Raw genomic sequence first — 19,906 nt, 5'->3', positions numbered from 1 at the left:
TGGTGTAACTTGTTCTTCTGTTTTCAGAGGTTTTTTGCATTGTAAGTACAATGTAGTTTCGTGCTCATTGGGGTAGGTTTGTTCTTGTTTGTATAAGCTAGTTTAATGTTAATGGCTGTGCTTTTGATCCCTGATATTTGCCCTTGGGTTTGCACTGTAAGTCACTTACATGCACGTGCATGACCTCTTCTGCTAAATGCCAGATGTAAAGTAAAGCATTATCTTATTAAACTCAGTGTGGCTCAGAAGACGAGGGTTGCATTACCAACAGTTTCCCACTCTCATTCCGTCCTCTCTTACTTTAATATGATTTTATTAACTTTGTGCAAATTACTTTATTGCTTTTCCTTTTTTTTCCCAAAACACCAATTTGTGCCTTGTTAAAGTAGACAGGCTCTTGTTACATCCATTTAATTGAGATGCAAGTCCTTTTTGTTGTATTTTTTAACCAAATAACTCACAATCAATCTCAGTCGAGAGTCTAGTAACTGATGAAATGTTGTAAGTTCACCTACGAACATTTTTTATAGCCCCTAAAGGAAAAGTATTTTTTTAAAGACTAGTGTGACTTTTTGAGGTCCTGGCTCAGATTCAAACATTTGTCTTTAACTTTTACTTACAAAGGAGAACAAGCAATTTGCCAATTGTTTTTGTGAAGAGAAACAATAATGATTGCATTTATTTGTCAAAGTTAAAATTATGGACAAATGTTGACTGGATCCAGGCCACAGTCTTATGAGTCAGTTAGTGAACCTCTAGTTGTCATTCGGGGGAGGGTTTAGCCTATGGGGAGAACACGCTCACCCCCTGTAACTCGATTCATCCTGAGCTTAAAATTTAAAAAGCGTTATTAAGGTAAGCAAGATACTTTCATACTCTCAGTTTTTTTTTTTTTTAATTTTAAATATTTTTTTATTGAATTTTGTCATTGATCGCTTCCCAAAAGTTAGTTTCCGCCATTTCAACAGTAGTTTTTCATAATACAAAATACTCTTACATGAATTTTACATCTTGCATAGAAATATTGATTGTGACTTTTTTCTTTTATTAGCCCATTTCTATTGGCTTTTTGTTCAGTGAAAAGAAGAAAAAAATGGACCCTTGCTCACAGTGGCTTCCCTGCCACTCATTCTGATGTTCACTTTGACCCTCACTCACAGCCGACTTCAATATAACCAGCAGTTCGCAGTCTTGATCAATACAGTGCAGAACGACCTCAGAATGGTAGCGGCTCTGGTGCAGTAGCAGTAGAGTCTTTATTAACACCGCTACTTTTGATACATCCATCTACACACCTATAACCTTGAATTAAAGTAACGGAGGTGACTGCAAAACAGGTTGATTGCTTTGGTCTGTTTGCATCAGCACAACTTGTTATGTTCCGGGCGGGTTACTCACATGGGTCTTGTGCTGTTTTACAGGGCTGTGAGGACGGATTCTTGCATTTAAATGTGATTTTATGTCTGCGGGCATTTGGCATGTGTCTTAAATTATTGCTTTATTTTCAAGGGTTTGATGTTAACAAAAGCGCAAGGCAGGCCTCCATGTTCAAAGATCACAGAAACGGAATTCTGTTGAGCTTCCTGTTAGATCTGTGGCATGCAGGATCATGTCAGTAAGTGAGATGATGAAATTGCAAAGCTGCCTGTAACTATTAAAGGCACCCAGTGCAGAATATTGTATTGATGTCAAAGAGGAGTCTACTGAAGTCAAAATGTTCCATAATTCAAATAGCTTGTTTTGGCTGAAGACTGTAATGCATGTCGTTTATCATTACTTTTAAATCAGCGATGCCTCCCTGTGAACTGTAGATACTGAAGAGCGTCAACATTAAAAGAGATGTCATTCTTGCAGCAGACAATACAAAATGAAAGTGCTCGTGTTTATAAAACCGAGGCTTTAAAATACTTGCATTAAGATCTGTGTGTTCCCAGAGTCGTTTAAATTATTCATCTCATCCCCTTTGAAATTGTGCATTTATTATTTAGATGTATAGAATCTAATTTTAACATTCCATCACGGATCGCATCAGCTCCGCACAATGGAATTCTGTGCCGAGCCCCTAAATCGTTCATAAAGACCCTTTATCATGCAAAATAAAATTGTAGTTTTCGGCAGACGAACTGGGTTTGTATTTTGCCACAGCGTCGAAGCGAGATTGCTGTGTAATCTGAGACACAGCATATCGCTTGCGATGCAACCGTGTCTGCTTTTCGGTCGCTATTTCAGTAAAAAAAAAAAAAAAAACATTTTTTGCGGCGTTATCCAAACAGCTCCTTTGTCGTAGCTCTTACGGCGAACGCGTTAACTGAGCGTCGTTTTCATTCCGACATTCTGGAGAGGGTCGTTCCGAGCCGGTGTCCTTCACGTGGGAGCGCAGCATTATGGAAATGTCTTGAATGGAGAAGTGTCCCATCTGTGTGTGTTGGCCCGTGCTCTCGGCTGTTGCAAGGAGGGTGGGGGGGTGGGATGGGGGGGGGGCACACTTTATTCATTGTAAATGAGGGTGAGACCTTGAGGTATTCTTGGAATCTTAAATCCGTTACAGCTTGGATTTACAACTCTGCCTATTTATTCAACAGGGCTTTGCGGCAATTGCAGTCTAATCTGTCTGCCGTTTTACGTGTTTCGTCGAACTGACTGCTTTAAAAGCGTGCGTCTGGAGTCATTACGAATGGGACTTCTTCATGATTTTATTTAACTTGAACCAGGTGAGGTAGTTACATTATGTCACAGAAATGTTGTTGCGTAGGGCGGGGCCTGCATGCGTAATTGACATGGATGACTTCACTGGGGCTTCATCCAGCTGTGCGACATGGAAGGTTGCTGTGTCGCTTCCTAACGAGCACAAACACTGACCTCTGACTGCCCTCCCCTGACTTTGTGATCACCGGATTTAATCAGAGAGCTCCAGTCACCAGCCACAAATTGCAGGCCTAATACGCCAAGACCCAGTCCCATGCACTTGATCAAGGGGACCTTGACAGAACAACTGCTGTTTTAATTTCTTAGCTGTAAACACATCCCCGAGTGTGGAATTTCAGCTTTGAGCCTGGCCATATCAATACTTCCTCATCAACAAGCTCAGAGCTCTCGAGCCCCAGGTCTTTATCTGCTCGGTACATCTTTGTTTATTGGTTTCTGCCTCTCGCTGCTAACACTTCCCATTGATAGCGGTGTCTCTCAGAGATACAAAACAGGAAGTTTGTCTGTGTTTCATGACTCAGCTACAATATTGGCTGTAGCACGCAATGCCTTTTCCCAATGTTTGTCGGTCTCTCTCTCACCGTGTATGCTTTGTAGGGACAGTATTTATGTCCTAAAAATACTGTAGGGAATGTTCACATAACTCTTCATTCCTCAGCGAATGAGCAGTTATGTGCCTCACGGTTTTACCACTGAGGATCAATGTGTGTGACCCAGTTCTTGCTGCTACGATGCCTGTTCCCTGAGCCGGAATGTGCATTCCTCACCGAGATGCTCTTTGATCCCTCATTTTCCCACTCCATGCTGGAGGTTTTAATTTCATCCTCTGTTATCCTACTGTGTAGTTAAAAATTTTCACAAGAATGCATTTTTTATCATTAAAAATGAAGGGATTGTTGTTTCTTTTCTTAATTTACATGTGTATTCTACAAGAAATTACTTCATAAACACATTGAAGAACACCTATAATTAATGATCAGAGAAGAGAGTGTTTCTCTTTCATAGTAATTGTAATGTACATGAAGAACATTAACAACATGTTTGACACTTCAGGCTGTTATTGGTGTTTGCAATGTTTTTGTAAGGGTCTGCAAGCATCAGAAGAATAGACCACAAACGCCCGCCATCACCGCGTAAAATGAACATGTTCGTACTTGTTTGTGTTCAGCCGGTCGCTGTTCTCATTAAACCCTGTGTGCCTGTGTGTGTGTGTGTGTGTGTGTGTGTTTGTTTGTTTTCAGCTTGCTGGGTTCATCTATGCCTGTTATGTGGTGAAGCTCATTTCAGAGGAAGAGGACAGCTGTGAGTATTGTCTTCTGTCTTCCACTGTGCTTTTCTTGGCTTTGGCCTGATTTTGGATGATTAATCCACTCTAAACACTCTTGTGCAGAGTAAATGTGAAGATGTCTGTCACACTCCCCTTGATGCTGCCTCTGGGTGCTTATCCCCAAAAATTCACATTCACATTCACAAATTAAATATTTAATATTTCAGCAAAGAGGCAGCATTATTTCTTTGATATTCTTTGCATAGACAACAGTATCACAGGAATTTTCCAGTAGAAAATTATGAAGTACATTATTTGAAATGCAAATTTCACAATCATTATTAATCATTATATAAAAAGACATACTTGATGTACATTTGCCATAAAAATCTCCGTAAGAATCATCTTTAGTTAATGTGACTCATTTCCTTATCGAGGCTTTGTGAACCTGAATTACATGCTTTTATGTTCGTATGACATATTCAAAAATGTGCTACACCACCCTTGTAGTGAAAGTATTGGCATGTGCATTTCTTCAGTGGCAGATTTTGGATTTATCCAAGCCAGGTGCACCAGCAAACATTTAAATTTAGATGTCGTTGGACTGAAGAGATTGCTCTCATTGATCACTAAGCACAGACTTGGGGGATCCTCACTGGAAGGAAAGAGAGTCGAATTGGCCCATTTGTTAAGTCCAGACAGCACCGCACGGTACCAGTTCATTTCAGTTCAGTTGCCAATTTGAAATTGCAAGGGATGTTATCCCTTTAAGGTGAATGGAAAATTCTGTTTGGTCTGTGCCCCAGTTTTACTTTTACAAGATTAGTAAGCAAAATAATAGTGACAGAACTTTGCTTTGTTTTATCATCATTCATAATTCATTTTAAATGCCTGAAGAGATTTTTTTAAAATTCCTAACTGGCAATTTCTTTGAAACACACCTGGGAGTGGAGCGGATGCATTTTCTAAGGACACTAGCATGCCAAGTAAATGGTCCAATAGAAAGATCCTGTTCAAATTTTCTTGCCATTCCAGCTCAAAGCAGACGCTAAGGGTGTGTGTGTGTGTGTGTGTGTGTGTATGCATCTGTGCATGGACATGTGTGTGTACAGTGTAAGGTGCATTTGCTTGTGTAAACAAATGTGCGTGTGTGTGTGCGCATGAGAGAGAGAAAGAGAGAGAGAAAGAGAGAGGAGAAATTCATTTTATCAAGCTCAAATGGAAAATCAAGGAAAAAAGAAAGCTTTATTACTTCATTCCAGTGATTACACACCCAATCAAATCTGAGTGCAGTATTATTTGGTTTTCTAGACCCAACCTTTCAAAATGCATGTCTACATTCAATGCTAAAAGTATTCTGTTTTGTCATACATAACAGTAGTAGGCTTGTATTCAGTTGAACAACCCCTCATTCCATCTCAGGTTTTATCCTGAATAACAAATGAATACTTCATAAAGGCAATATGTTTTTCATATTAAGAGGGCTTTTAGTTACTGCAATGTGTAAATCCTTCATTTCTGTGTAACGAGTGAAATTGCACTGAAAATAGCTTGTTTATCACATTTGTGATGTGCTCCATGAACCCGCTGTCCACTCCAGTTGCTTTAGCCCATCCATGAATGAAATCTCATTTCCCCGGGGAAAAACCGCGGCTCTCGATGGCGAAGAGAGTGGCATCGGAGACCGAGCCGCCCCCCGTATTTCTATCCGTAAAATCCGGAGGGTCCCATCTCACGAACAGATCTGGTGTCTGCGGGACGACGTGTTGAAATTCGTCGTGTTGAAATTCACGAAGCGTGACCCCCGCTAATTATCCCCTCAGCCATTAAAATAAACACATTTTTTTAAAAGTCTATATGAAGGACAGAACGGATTTCACTTCTACCAGTCTCTCACAGAAATGTCCTATTTTTCAAACAAAAATTTTAAAGGCTTATTCAGTGCGCTGTGTGTATAGTGATCTTATGTGTAAACAAGTTGGTGAGCTAGCTGTTTTGATCTGCATTAGTGATTCAGTGGACATCACTTATTGTAGCCAAACATGGCAGGGTAATATTTTCCTCCCAGCTGCTATTCCACCAGGTGAATTAAAGTAATATTGATGGTATGAGCCCTGAGGCAATAGCTAACACTAATCTGAGAGTTGTATTAGCCATTACAGCAGTAATTACTACAGTACACGAAGGTAAACGAGCAGCTCAGACCAATCAAAGCTCTCACTCCATAATTACTCTTAATATCTAGGATAATGTCCCAAGGTCCATTCACAGAGAGGGCTTATTTAAAAGGGTTCTGCCTGAAGCCTGAGGTTGTTACTATCAGACGGGTGGGGCGTTTTCTGCGTCTTAACAAAGAAGTTTGTGTGATTAACCGAGGTTCCTAATTGGTGGGAAATGCGGTCAGATTTGGCCTACCAGGAGGAGGAGTGCTCTCATTCCCATGACAACCCGATTGCTATTCAGCTTTTCTTTTACAGCCCAATCTTTGCCCTGTCAGGATCCAAGTTTTTCACGTCAAGATCGACGTTTTAACTCTGGCTATTCTATTGAGGAGTTCAGTGCTGTATGGGTCACTGTGACTGAACACCAACAAAGCAGACATTGAAAACCTGGACAAAAGGAACATATATTGTGCACTGCGTGGGTGGACAGGGGAACGGTGGGTATTGAACGTCTGTGATAAACATCTCATATTGTTCTGCGGTGCCCTTCAGGGCAACCCAAGTGGATATACATGCTGTCATTCGCTCCTAACTTCTTAGAACAGATATTTTGCTATGAATTTAATTTTTTTTTATGAGAACATACATATGAGTAGCCAGAAGGTCTTTTGATATCAAGGCATTTTAAAGCTATTTCAAGAAAATGAAACAATTTTGTACCATTTTATTGTGGCCATTATTTTGTCTCTGGGATATATATAAGCTACTTCATGTAATAAACATTAACTCAGAAGACTATAAAACGCATGAATACCCACCACATGCTGGCCTCATAAATGCTCTACATGTCTCCACATATTGCACACATATTCATATTTATTTTTATATTTATGAAAGGCTGAACCTGAACTCACATTGCTTTATTAATTTCACATTCTTAACTAATGTGATAAATGCAATTCAAGTATGCAGAGGACAAGGCAGCATATTTGGCCATTGTAGTAACTACACTTATTCTGATTAGTTCACTATCCATTCCTGTCCTTGTGTCAAACTGTACATAGATTCTGCTGTACCAGTGCATCCACAGGCCTAAAAGAGCGCAGAAGAAGCCAGTCTTTTTCGGGAGGGATGCAGCGTTGGGAAATGATCTTTTTGACGGTTCATTTTGGGCTAACACGTTATCATTCACCTCAAACTCAAGAAGTTTGCCTTTAGAGGCGGCGGGAGTCTGAGACGGGCCTAACGATCCACTCTCTAGTCAGCGGACGCAGCCGATGGAAGGAGATTTTTCAGACTGACCCCTGAAAGTCTCCCGATAAGAGACATCTGAGGACGGGGAAAGAATGACAAGTGTGTGACCGGGGGGGACTGAGAGCACCTGGGAAAGGCTCCCACTCCGCAGAACCTGCGGAAAATTCTGCCATTACCAACAACAATCAGTCAAAAGCGCGGCCCCCTTCGTTTAGGGCTCAGAAAGCTCGTCGGCTAATTCCGTTCCTAATCTGCTTGTCAATTTGTCTGAAAAAAACAGAGAGACTGAAATACAGAAACGCTGGATCTTTATCGGGAGCGTTATTACCTCGGCTTTGCGTGTGTAAAACCCAGATACCCGGAGCTGCCGGGGCTGGAGGCAGATGGGCAGTCTCCGCAGAGGGCACAGCCGTAATCCTGTTAAGCTTGTTTTTTTTACGTGAGCCGCTATTCTGCCAGGCCGCTCGCCCGTTGTATCGCTCTCGTAGATGTACGGCCCTTTCCAGACCTCTCTCTACGGCACGGCAGCCGATCGTCTGTTCAGCCTTATCACACGCACACACTCACACACACACATGCACACACTCACACACACACATGCACACACACAAACACCTATGCACATTCCTGTGCACACACACAGGCATATGCATCCATAATACGCATTACGCAAACACATGCACAGGCACAACTATCTGCGTGCAGCAATGTATACACAAGCTTAACCACCGGTGTGCCTGCACACACACTCTCAGACACACACACACACACATGCACGCTGACACACACTACCTCAGGTGCAGGAAACCTTCCCCCTGTGTTTCATCCCGCTCTTATCCACCGCCCTGTTTCTCTCCCTCTTCCAGTCGATTTTATAGGAGGGTTCGACTCCTACGGTTACCAGGGGCCTCAGAAGACGTCGCACCTCCAGCTGCAGCCGATGTACATGTGAGTGCCGCCTCCCAGCCCCCACGCCCCTCAGATCGCCTCGTCAGCCTGCCGCCTCGGCGTTTGATATCGGTGTAACCAATCCGAGGAGAAGGCCTATAACACTCCCGTACCTCCACGGTAGCTTAAATTGGACTTACGAGGGGATCTGAGAGCTCGCCGGAGCGGGCTACGTGAAATGAAACCCAGAGGAATTCTCTGACTGAGAAATCTCAGGGAAAGAAATGATATGATTTTCAGCACAGGTTGGGATAAAGCCGGGCATTGGGCGAAGAGACGGTTTTTTTTTTTTTGTTCAGAGTGCGTTGACAGCTTAAAAGTTTATGGCCTGCTACTGAGGATATGAGAAGTGACTGTGCTTTTATGGGGTTGCCACTGTTGTTCGGCCGTAAAAAGGGCTTCAAAGGATTTGTCATGTTGACGCTGAGTGATGGACAAAATGGTTTCTAAGTATTGTTTGAATAGCATCCTGGAAGCGGGAATATAAAGGCGATAATCCACTGTTGTGAGTGTAATGTCACGCAGTGCGAGTCTGAGGGTTGAACGGTAAAAGCAGGGGGGGAGATTACATAATCATAAGTCACGCGCAAAGTGCGTATTTAGGAATTCAGTCAGCGGATTGGTAGGTCGCCGGCTACTTTGATGAAAGATGCTGCGATTTCGTGCTCTATCTTGCCAAAAATATCGGCGCAAATCAAAGGTCGGAGACCAGCGCCAGCGCAGAGATTCTAATTAGATCTGTTTGTGCAATCCGTATGATGAAGATTACGGAAAGCGATGCGACCCGTGTATTCGGTTATGAATGGCCTGCTGAAGCTAATCTCAAACAGCATAAAACATGAACATTGATCGGCCCTGGAGGGGAGGACACAGTCACAGTCGCGTCCCTCTGGGTGGCGCACAAGGCGGCATTGTTTTGGGCAAAGCGTTGGCACGGGTTCAAGCTGTGCCAGTCACCGGCTTTGGCAGAGGGTCCGCTCTGTCCTTGGAGGACCCTTGGCAGAGCCGGAGGACCCCGGGTGGGGACGCACGCTGCAGTCCTCCGCCGAGAACAAGCGAGCCGTGGCTTGAAGCCCAGCCCCGAAACAACCGGTGCCACTAATCAAGGTCACCATTCAAAAACCCCGTTTAGGTGATTAGTTCAGTTGGATGTTTTAGTGCCGGGCTGAAACAAAAGCCTGCTCTCCCACTGGCCCTCTTTGACACCCCTTTGTAGGGTACTGGGTAGGATATATTTCCTTCTGTCTGTCCCCCACCCCCCTTCTCCCTCTCCCACTTCTTGACAGTTTCCCATGGCTTCCAGAAGTGGAACAGGGTCGGACTCAGCAACAAATTGTTTCTTCTCCATGGAAAGTTCTCTGTGTTTTTCTAATGTGGATAAGACTGCTTGACTGAAGTTGTTAACTGACTGAAGATTGTGATTCCAAAATAGCCTCTACCGGATAAGATGGGACACCCCAGCCTGTAAAGGATGGGTAGGTGCGGGGAGGGTTTTAATGACGCAGTATCTGTGTTATTAAAACTCATGTGTCTCCGGAGTGTGCTGTTTCCAGTCGTGGAAATGGGGAGCAACGGATTGAGGTCATTTCCTGTTCTTCGACCTGGCGTCTCTAGCCTCTCGGCGCTCGGGCGGAGCGGCGTCGAGCTGGCAACGGGCGCGTCCGCCGACAGGAGAGACGCGATCAATTTTGCGAACGTGACAGGGGGGGACGCCGGCGTTTTATCTGATGGGGGCTGAGATTCATGCTCCTCATCGAAAGCGGTCCGGCCCGGTGGACCTGAGCCCATTTCCTCTCCGCGTGCAGCGAGGCCCGGCTTTAGGAGGCGCCTTGGAAAGCGCCCAGCCTCTCGCGTTCTGGCTTCCCATCACTCCTGAAGCGCTTGGCCCACTTTCAAACCCAAAGCGCTTAGAATCCTTGATCTTACAGTGCACTTAGATTAAATCTGGGCTTTAGAATAAAACACTTCCTATGGTGATTCAGGTTGGGGCTGACTTGTTTTCCTTAGTTCGGAGTTAATCTACTCAAGCAGAATGAATAATGTAAAGGCCTAGACCCGTGTGCTCTGCCTGTAAAAATGCTCATGGTCTCCAGGTCTGAGAGGGAATCTGGTTATGCAGCATTAATTGAGTCTGAGGGACATTGATGAACAGAAGTCCAGTCTGGGACTGCAGACGCCTGATAACTGAGGTCTTCTGAAGTTAATTCACTTGTTACCTGTTCGCTATCATTTAGTATATTGAGAACATTGGTGTTGTTTCTTTAACTCAATTGATAAACTCAATACGCAGATTTTGAATAATTGAGATGGTCTTTAAGCTCGTTAGTGTTATCAAGAAAATATTTGCCATCTCATAATTTCTGCGTTGATTAGTTTTAGTATGTTACAAAGCCTTCATAATTTCTTTATTACATTCCTGTGTATATTATAATATATTTCCAGGCTGAATTGTTTTTTCATCTTTCCTATTATTTTAATCTATATTATGGATGTTGCTCTGAAAATTCAGGATGTTCTCGTTAATGTGAATGTTTTTGTTAATTTGCTAAATTATCTGTTTGCACACATTCTTAATTTTGTTTGACGCTTTGCAGAACAGCGATGCATAAGTTAACACATTCTCCTCTTCTTTTTCACATTCTAGGTCAAAGTGACAGCGACACCTGCCTTAAGAACACATCAAATAGACAACTTTTGCTTTTTTTTTCTTCTTTCTTAAATGTCTTAAAATTATACAGTGTCTTACAAACTGACTGAAAAAGAAAGAAAACAATATTTGACAGTTGAACCTCAAAAAGACTGAAACAATCACTCTGGCCTTTCCTTTGTCTCTGCCTGGCAACTCCACACAGGCTGGGGAGAGGCCTTTGCCGGGGGGGGGGGGGGGAGGGGGGGGGGATGTGAGAAGACGCAAGATCGCCATCCTGTGGCCACGCACTCCCAACGCTCCCCAGATCTCCACGCTGACTTTCTCTCTCTCTAGCGGGACGCAACCAGGACATTAAGGCTGCGAGTGACATCGATCCCGATCGACTTTTCCCCAAAGAGATCGAGATTCTGGACAAAAAAAAGAAACCGTTGGAATTGTGCCATTGCACTGACACTGCTCGGTGGTGACCGGTCGTCAGTTCTTGCCGATTAACACGATTAGAAATTCTCTTCACTAAAGGAATGTTCATTAACTCATTGATACAACCTTAGCCACAATAAGGTGGTATCGGCTCTAGCTCCCTTAAACAAGTGTAGTGTCCACGATAAATTGTTAGCATGATTTCCCACGTGCTAACGTGTTGCCAGTTTTCGCATCTGCAACAGAGCAGCCATCTAACCTTGGGCCGTCAGGCAAAAAAAAAAAAAATGGGGGGGGGGGGGGGGGCTGATCACTTGAAAAAGAAAGTGAGGAGAATTGCTTTTCCTTTCCTGAGGTTGTATTTGTCCTGAAAGTGCCAAGAACAATGACAGAAAACGGTCTTTTGAAAAACAGTGGATGTTTCCCACAGAGATTCTATTTATTTATTTATTTTCTCTGAAGTACGGAGGTGGTTTTTTTTTTTTTTTTCAAACAAAGCCTTTGTGTATTTTACGTTGGCTATTCTTTCACAGATGGGTCTCTAACATCCATTCAGAGTCGGTATGGGATATGGTGAACTCTGTTTGCGTGAGGTGTCAAAATCCGTGGCCTATTTAACCACTGAAAGCATTACTTTTACCGGAGATATCCAAAAAGGCAGACGCAGCCGCGGTCCCAGAAAAAGACCGCCATCGCTTCCTGCTTTTGTACGGCAGCACCGAGAGTTTCGTCAAACGACAAAGAGAAATGTAACTCCTTTACATTTAAGCCGTTTTTAAACGTGTAACAGTGTTTACTCTTTTTATAGTTCATAATTTATTATGTTGTGTAAGTGGGCCTTTCGTTCTTCTAACTGTACAGGGGGGAAGGGAGACGTGGGCAAAGGTGACTCACGGATAGCGTGACATCACAAGGGGGCGGGGGTATGTGGTAGAGTTTGTGCCGTGACTGAGAATATTGTGCTTCTTGTAGTGGGCAGCACAGAACCCTGGATCCCACCCGAACAGATTCTGTGCTTCCGTAGCGACACTGGGTGTTTCTTATACTCATGATACAAGCGGGTCTCAAAGTCTACATCATTCCATCGTTTGACTGAAAAATCTCCTAGAGACTCCTAATATTGTTTTTAATTCCTGGCATAGTGTGAAAGCAGAAATAAAACAAGCATTAGGTATGAATGCATTAGCTACACTGGAAACGAATGGGGTGGACAAGCCGACCTCCTCTTCGCAAAGTAAAATTGTGGCTTTGTTCTTATTCCTGACATCACCTCTCCACTCCTCTAGTCAGACTTAAGTGATACATTGAAGCTTAAAAGGATCTTCTCAACCCCCAGAAAGTTTGCTGTGTGATTAGATTTGTCTCAAGCCGATTCATGCTATTAACAATGGTGAGTAGGGTCCAAGGCATAATATAGCAAATCACTCCCTCCACTGAATTTCTCCATCTATAATTTAAATGGTTCATTAAAAATGCATACATTCGCTGTGCATAAATCTCTCATTTGATGTACTAGACTGCTAAGCCTTGTAATTGTGGCCCAGTAAGTGTGTGCTTGCAAATGTGTCCGGATAAGTAGAGGTTCTCTGCCGTCTGAGTGTTAATGGCTTGAGGAATGAGGTCTATTTTTGAATGATACCGAATGCTTTTACGTGCTATTGTTAACATTCCAAACTGAGAGAAACAGCTGCTTATCCCGACTGCGGCTTTGGAATCTCCATCAGAATGTCTCATAGACGTGCCAAGCTGTGTACTCACTATGATCTATGTACAGTGAACCTGAGGTAAATCTTCTGCCCCTAAAGGCACAACAGACAGCAGTGCATTCTGGGACTTTTAAAGCAGTATTGAACCCGAGGCATACCCCATAATAACTGTGGTGAATGTGGCCAAGACCAAATCACCATTTAGCCAGCACAAACTGGGATAAGAATATCAGACAGGGTTCATAGGCCTACTGTGTGAATTCGACCTACAAGCTTGAAATAGTATACCTACTATATTGGAATTAACAGTGGGTAATGTCTTTATCAATTTCAGATTCTACACTGAATTTATTAATGTTATTAATGTTTTGGTATTAGACGCTATACAATTGCAATTAAAGAATGAAACAAGAGATGTGTATTGGTAGTTAGCTACACAGACTTAATTTGTTAATGATCCATTGTCAGCCTGTCATTAAGTCATTTCTTTCTGATGTGTGCCCCTTGCCACTGATTATGCGCTCTCGGTCTGTCCTAGAATGCACCTTGGGGTCTCAGACACACGCCATAATTTCAAAGGTCCTTGTTAGCGGCTGAGAAGGGAGAAATATCCTCTGATATGCTGCACCACTCACCAAATGGATGCCACTGTACGTGACCCTGTGTCAAAGGCAATAAAAAGCAGCGAGTCACATGCACGCTTGCGCCAACATAATGTCCATGCAGTTTGACCCTCGGTCTGAGTCACTGCACTTCATTGTGCTAGGAATGTAGTGTAGGCAATGGTTCTGAAGCAAAATAATTCAATAGAAACCCAGGCAATACTGCATGACGCTTCTGCCAAGGTAGGTCTCCTGGATTAATATGTCAAGTCACTGTTACTGTGTCCCAACACCTTTAATCTCAAATCTGATGCCAGGTTGTAAATAAGTCAACATGAACTCTTAACAGGTTCTCATATTTTGTGATATATACAAGATGTTGTTTGGATCTAAATTTCCAATTAGGCTTTTTTAATGGAATATGGTGCACTATTAATCATTTCAACATTACTGACAGCTTTGTGATATGCTATTGCAGCCAGGCACTATTCTTTCAAGAATCATCCTTTAAAATTTACAGCAGTTGTTTAACCTGGGTTCAGTGCTGACTTCTACTTTAAATTAGTTTTAGCTGTTTTCTATTTCTGTTTTTAAAACAACTGTAAATATAATAAACTCAGACTGTGGAAAAAAAACATTTTCCTTACTGTCTTAATCATTTATGGCTGTCTCTCCTTTACTGTCTTTCCACCAGAATGGAGACACAAGTGTGGCAACCATTTTGCAGGCCCCAGCCAGCACCCTTCTGGAATGAAGGGGGTGTCAGTAATCCCAGATTCCAAAGAGCAAGGTTGAAACTGCCTCAAAACAGTTGTGCTTTGCTGATGAGCAACTTTGAGCTGCCACTGCAGGTTCTCCTCCTGCATCTATTTTTGTTTGCCTTGCTTTTTCTAAATGGACTTAGTTGGTATTTACTGTTCAAAACTACTCAGACCCCACTGTGCTGAGTACAATGCTTTTGTGGGAAGGTATTGATTACAGTACTGTGGGCATACGCATGCTGAATCGCGTGTAAGTTGAGGCGTTGTTTTCCTTCCTTTTCTTTATTTTTTTATCTCACAGGTAAGCCTTTCACCACACCAGTCTTGCCTATTACACCCACCGCAACTCAGCAAGATGCACACATTGCTCAGTGTCACCACAGACGAGGAGACCTTTACAACTTTTGTTTGCAAACAAAGCCCATCCTTTGACAAAAAGAAACTCAGTATCACAATGGAAACAGGATATTCTGGACATGAGGAAATGGCAATAAATGCTCTTATATAATAGATATAAATGTACCAGAAACATGATAGAAAGGCAGTGGATTCACTCCTTGATACCATATTAACTAACTTACCCACCTAAAAATCAATAACAGAAAAGTTATTGTTAATAAACTCTATTTAAGAAGACTTACACAACAGTCATTGTTTTGTTCTGTTCATGCTTTGTATTTGGAAGATTTATGGCTTGCTTAGGAAGAAACTCAGCGGCGTCGCCTGATGACTGATTCAAGCCTCCGACTCTTTTTGGCACGAGCTGAGCACCATAACCACTGAGATGCAGCGCCATCCCGGATCTGCACCTCAAGGAGAAGAGGAATTACGCAGACTGGGAGTCGGCTGCGACGGGCTGTGTCATCCACGGATTAACAGGCTCATACCTTGTGGTTTAATAGGCTGCATTCATGCTGCTCCCACCTCTTTATGGGGGTGGGGGAAATCATGGTTTTCAGCCAGCTTCAGAAACTGTACAAAGTAAACCCAATTTAATTTAAACAAGGCCAATGGGACAGAACCGCAGCAGCTGAGCTTTTGGGTTTCGGCTCGCATGGCTTAGGTGGGCTATATTTTACAATGGGAAACAGAGCTACAAGAGAAGTCTGCTCCTGGGCCAGCTCTGCGGAGTGATTGATAGGAATAAAAGCTCGGAACATTGCTGAATTGTGCGGCAGGACATCTGGGACATTTCCAGCCTCCATTTTGCTGACAAAGGCACTCATCCATTGTGTATGTCTCTTTTCAGCTTCAGTCGAACACGGTGCCCAAGCTCAATGCCGTCGCTGCCATATGTAGCTTTAAAGTAATATTCCGTAAGATCCATTATGAGTTTTTTTTCTTTTTTTATTCACGGAAAGCAATTGCCACAGTTTCGGTTTGCAGCAGTGCTGAGTTGCCTGCATTTTGCCTTCTCTCTGCCTTTTAAACACAAAATGCCTCCAATTTAGAAAACAAAAAAAAAACAAGGGACAATAACCAGAAGCCCTCAGTTTCCAAATGCAGTGGCCTGGTGAGGTCTGTACAAGCCTGCGGGTAGGCCGAGAAAGCCTCTGTATATACTGTAAGGTTTCACCTCTCTTTTGCTTCCTAGTTTCAGCTCATCCAATCATGTGCAAGACTATAGAGGCCAGAAGGGCTGGCAGGTTGTGATTAAATGACTGCTATTCAAACTGGTACTTCAAGTCAAGAAATAACCAGTATCTAACCCAGAATAAAATGTCGGCATTTGATTTCATATCTGCAGGTAGTGACACATCTTATTGGTCTACTGCTTGATGAAATAAGTTTCAGAATTGTTGAATTAAAAACACAAATGCGTTTAAAAAAAACAATAGGTCTGAAGATGAAATTAACCACATGCTTCTATATCACTGCTAGAATCTCTTTGTGCAGGCCAATTACCATGTGAAAGACAAAATAATTTGCAGGAGCTTTGCCAAATTTAGCATCCAGTTTCTTGTGGTATGACCTCAAATGAGTTAGTGCTGTTTTTCCATTATAAGAATAACCTGAAAGCTATATTAAAGTGGTTTGTTTCAACTTTGTGCACCACCTAATATAAATTCATGTACTGAATCCATACTTTGGAAATTTACGCAGCTTTGGAAATAAAATAACCCTAGATAGACTGAATTGCATTTTGATGCACTTATGGTCTGCCCCTCCAATAATGTCTCCCAAGACATTATTAAACATTTAACTACATATGTGAAGCTACATCTGAGTTTTTTTTTTTTATATTGTTGTGGTTATTTTTTGAGGTAAAGAAAATATTACATTTGCACTGTAGCAAGGCATGTCATGATTTGCATCCTTTGATGGCCAAATGTATGTGGACACCTGACATCCAATATCTCATCCAAAATTATGGGCATTAATATGGAGTTGGTCCACCCTTCACTGCTTAACAATCTCCACTCTTCTGGGAAGGCTTTATACTAGATGTTGGAGCATTGCTGCAGGGATTTGCTTCCATTCAACCAGAAGACCATTAGTGAGGACGGGCACTGATTGGACGACAAGGCCTGGCTCACAGTTGGCTTTCCAATTGATCCCAAAGGTGCTGGATGGGGTTGAGGTCAGGGCTCAGACAAGTTCTTCCACATCGTTCTTGACAAAACCATTTCTATATGGACCTCGCTATGTGCCCAGGGGCATTGTCGTGCTAAAACAGGAAAGGGCCTTCTCCAAACTGTTGGGGGGCATAGAATCGTCTAGAATGTAACTGTATGCTGTAGCATTAAGATTTGCCTTCACTGGAACTAAGGGGCCTAGCCCAAACCATGAAAAACAGTCCCAGACCAAGGGGTGTCCAGATAGTTTTGGTCATAAAGTATAGCTCGATAGTTATCAGTTTGATCTTTCTACTTGTGGTACCTGAGGATAAATCACTGGGCAGAGCTCTACGTGTGCATCCTTCCCTCTGTCCAAAAGACAAGAATGGGCACACCCCCAAGAGTCCACTTAGCCTATGAGAAATCAACAAACACACGTTGATTGTCGAGTCAGCATGGTTCTATTAGCCCACTGTGGCCTATTACAAAGCTAATTTACCCAGAGCTGCTCTAAACAAACCATAGCCCTGATTCAGCAGCTTTTTTATTTCATCATTTTCCATAAGTGATTTCGGCCGCTACAATCCCATTCGCCGTGATGTAATAACCAATTAGAACTGTCTGAGACATCATGTCGGTATGGAGAATTAGCCATCACCAGTGACACCAAAGATAATGGAAAACTGAAAATTTAGCTAAACAAGTCATGCTCACAGAATTGCATTTCATGATATGGTAGCCTAGAGTAAATCAAAAAATGTATTTAATCAAATAAAAAAAGGTATCTATCAGATTACAATTAATAAAATATTTAAATAAAGGTTCATTTTTTGGAATTGTCAATTGCATAGTCAAAGGCACTGGCAATCTAAATAACAAGTCTGACTGGGAAGATACACGTCAGTTTTAAGATTAGTAATGTACTGCTGAAGTTTAATCTCAAAATAATTGCACATTATCTTTAAGACAATTGACTTTGTATAAAAAAGACGATAAAAATGTCAAATGTAACAGAAAAGGCTAAACTAGCTACAAATCAGAGATAACACCGAATAAACCCCATAGTAAATATATAATCTCATCTATTATTTTCTACAATATTACATTTGCATACTAATTAATCAGAGCAATGCCACTATTACAACAGGGAAGTCTTCCAAACAGAATAGCTGGACTAATATGCAAATCATCTCTATTTATTGGCTGCTAGCCAGGCCTGAAATAAGTTACCTACTGTATGACTGGTCCAAATTCAGGATGACCTGCAAGTGTTAAATCATAGTAATGCAATTTAAAGAACTAAATGCAGTATGCATTTTCCGGTAGAAAAATTATGCACAATTATACATAATTATAATGATAACAGATTGCATTTAAATAACACAATTCAGTTTAATGGGTCTCAAAGTACAACACTAAAGAGAGAGAAAAGAGGTGACTCACCTCAACCACTCGTACCAATGTGTAGCACCCAACTGAACAGCTGCTCCATTTCACCGGAATGCTTCCCTCCTCATTTAATTGCTAGGGAAGGAAAGCTTGATTTGATTCAGACAGCAGCAGGAGTCAACAAACGTTGACGTATTTAAAAGTTAGCACATACATTTATCTGTATTTAGGCCAGTAGCTTTTATTTATAAATCCTTTTTACAGCTTGGAAATGTTTAAATTAATCACCATTAAACTATTCAGGTACTTGTATAACAAACAGAATACAGAAGCTGACAAATATATATATATATATATATATATATATAACACAGCTTTTATATAAAGTGTGTAATGCTTACTAACATGAGGTCAATGACCTCAATTCAGTGACTTCACAGAAGTGACAATAGTCTATCACTGCAATATTTTCACTGTGTTCTAGACATTACACAGGATTTATTCCCAGTAATACTGGTCACTTCCATGGGGTCAAAAGATAGATTTCTCCAGTGTTTGAACAGCGTATGGGTTTTATTGCGACTTCAACACAGTTCTCCATTACAGCTTGATTCAACTTGGTGTTGAGATAGCGATGTGGTCCTCTACTGCCCTCTAGTGTCTAGCCTTTCACACATGGCACACTGCTCATAGCCTACTGAACTTGGGGGGGAAACAGTCATTTTCAAACTGGTCTTATTTTATTTGTTTATAATAAACTGATATCATGTGTTTCCATTAATACAAGCTATTAGGCACTTAATAATTGACATTTTTGCATGTTGCAGATGCTCTTATCAAGAGTGACTTACACAGCTTACTTTATGTTTCATACAATTCACTTACAGAATGCACATGGGTACAACAATGTTTCACCTGGGAATCAAAAAACCTTGTAAGCCCAATTTTAACATGTTACAGCAAAAACATCCCTATATTGCTTGTGAATGCATACTTAAAGCCCATGGTAAAATACAACAAAACAAAAGAACATATAAAGTAAAAATATATATATTAAAAAAAGAATATAATAAAATAAGCCATCATGTTTCATTAATCAGTGCTTGAAAAACTGCAGGAGGCCAGTGTGGCCCATGCACACTCTGCAGGCACAAGTAATGAGCTTTTCCACTCAATATGTATGCCAGCAGCCATGCCACCCTGTCAGTGTGCTGAAGTCAAGTTACTGTGGGCTTGGGAAAGCTTGGGAAAGCTCAAGGGAAAGCTGTTGAAGAGGTGCTGTTTGACCAACAGAGAGCACTCTTCCATCTGGACCAAAAATTGGAGATGCTGTTATTCATATAGAGATGTAAGACAAAGGTCCTGGTAACTATGGTCATTAAAGACCCCATTGCATCCCATTTTTTCAAAGAGTAGTGGCAGTAACTTCAGTGTCCTGATCAAATTCCTACAAAGCTGTCTCCGGCCACCTAATTATCTTAAA

At 41.9% G+C, this 19,906-nt stretch overlaps 1 protein-coding gene and 1 long non-coding RNA gene across 2 annotated transcripts in view; one reads left to right on the top strand and one right to left on the bottom strand.

Moving 5' to 3' along the window:
- nkain2 (sodium/potassium transporting ATPase interacting 2) overlaps nucleotides 1-14,352 on the top strand; it is a 107,796-nt gene extending 93,444 nt beyond the window's left edge. Inside the window, exons 5-7 of the mRNA XM_035421737.1 lie at nucleotides 3,948-4,008; nucleotides 8,256-8,337; nucleotides 10,982-14,352. Of these exons, the coding sequence (XP_035277628.1) occupies nucleotides 3,948-4,008; nucleotides 8,256-8,337; nucleotides 10,982-10,991 (153 nt within the window). The 3' untranslated portion in view covers nucleotides 10,992-14,352. The remainder of the gene's footprint in view (nucleotides 1-3,947; nucleotides 4,009-8,255; nucleotides 8,338-10,981) is intronic.
- LOC118229618 overlaps nucleotides 1-19,906 on the bottom strand; it is a 94,911-nt gene that overhangs the window by 73,725 nt on the left and 1,280 nt on the right. Inside the window, exon 2 of the long non-coding RNA XR_004765701.1 lies at nucleotides 18,478-18,558. This is a non-coding gene — a long non-coding RNA (uncharacterized LOC118229618). The remainder of the gene's footprint in view (nucleotides 1-18,477; nucleotides 18,559-19,906) is intronic.

This window comes from Anguilla anguilla, chromosome 6 (assembly GCF_013347855.1).
Source record: "Anguilla anguilla isolate fAngAng1 chromosome 6, fAngAng1.pri, whole genome shotgun sequence".
Classification (NCBI taxonomy): Eukaryota; Metazoa; Chordata; class Actinopteri; order Anguilliformes; family Anguillidae; genus Anguilla; species Anguilla anguilla.
Note: the sequence above shows the minus strand (reverse complement) of the source record. Positions and strands in the feature narration are given on the sequence as shown.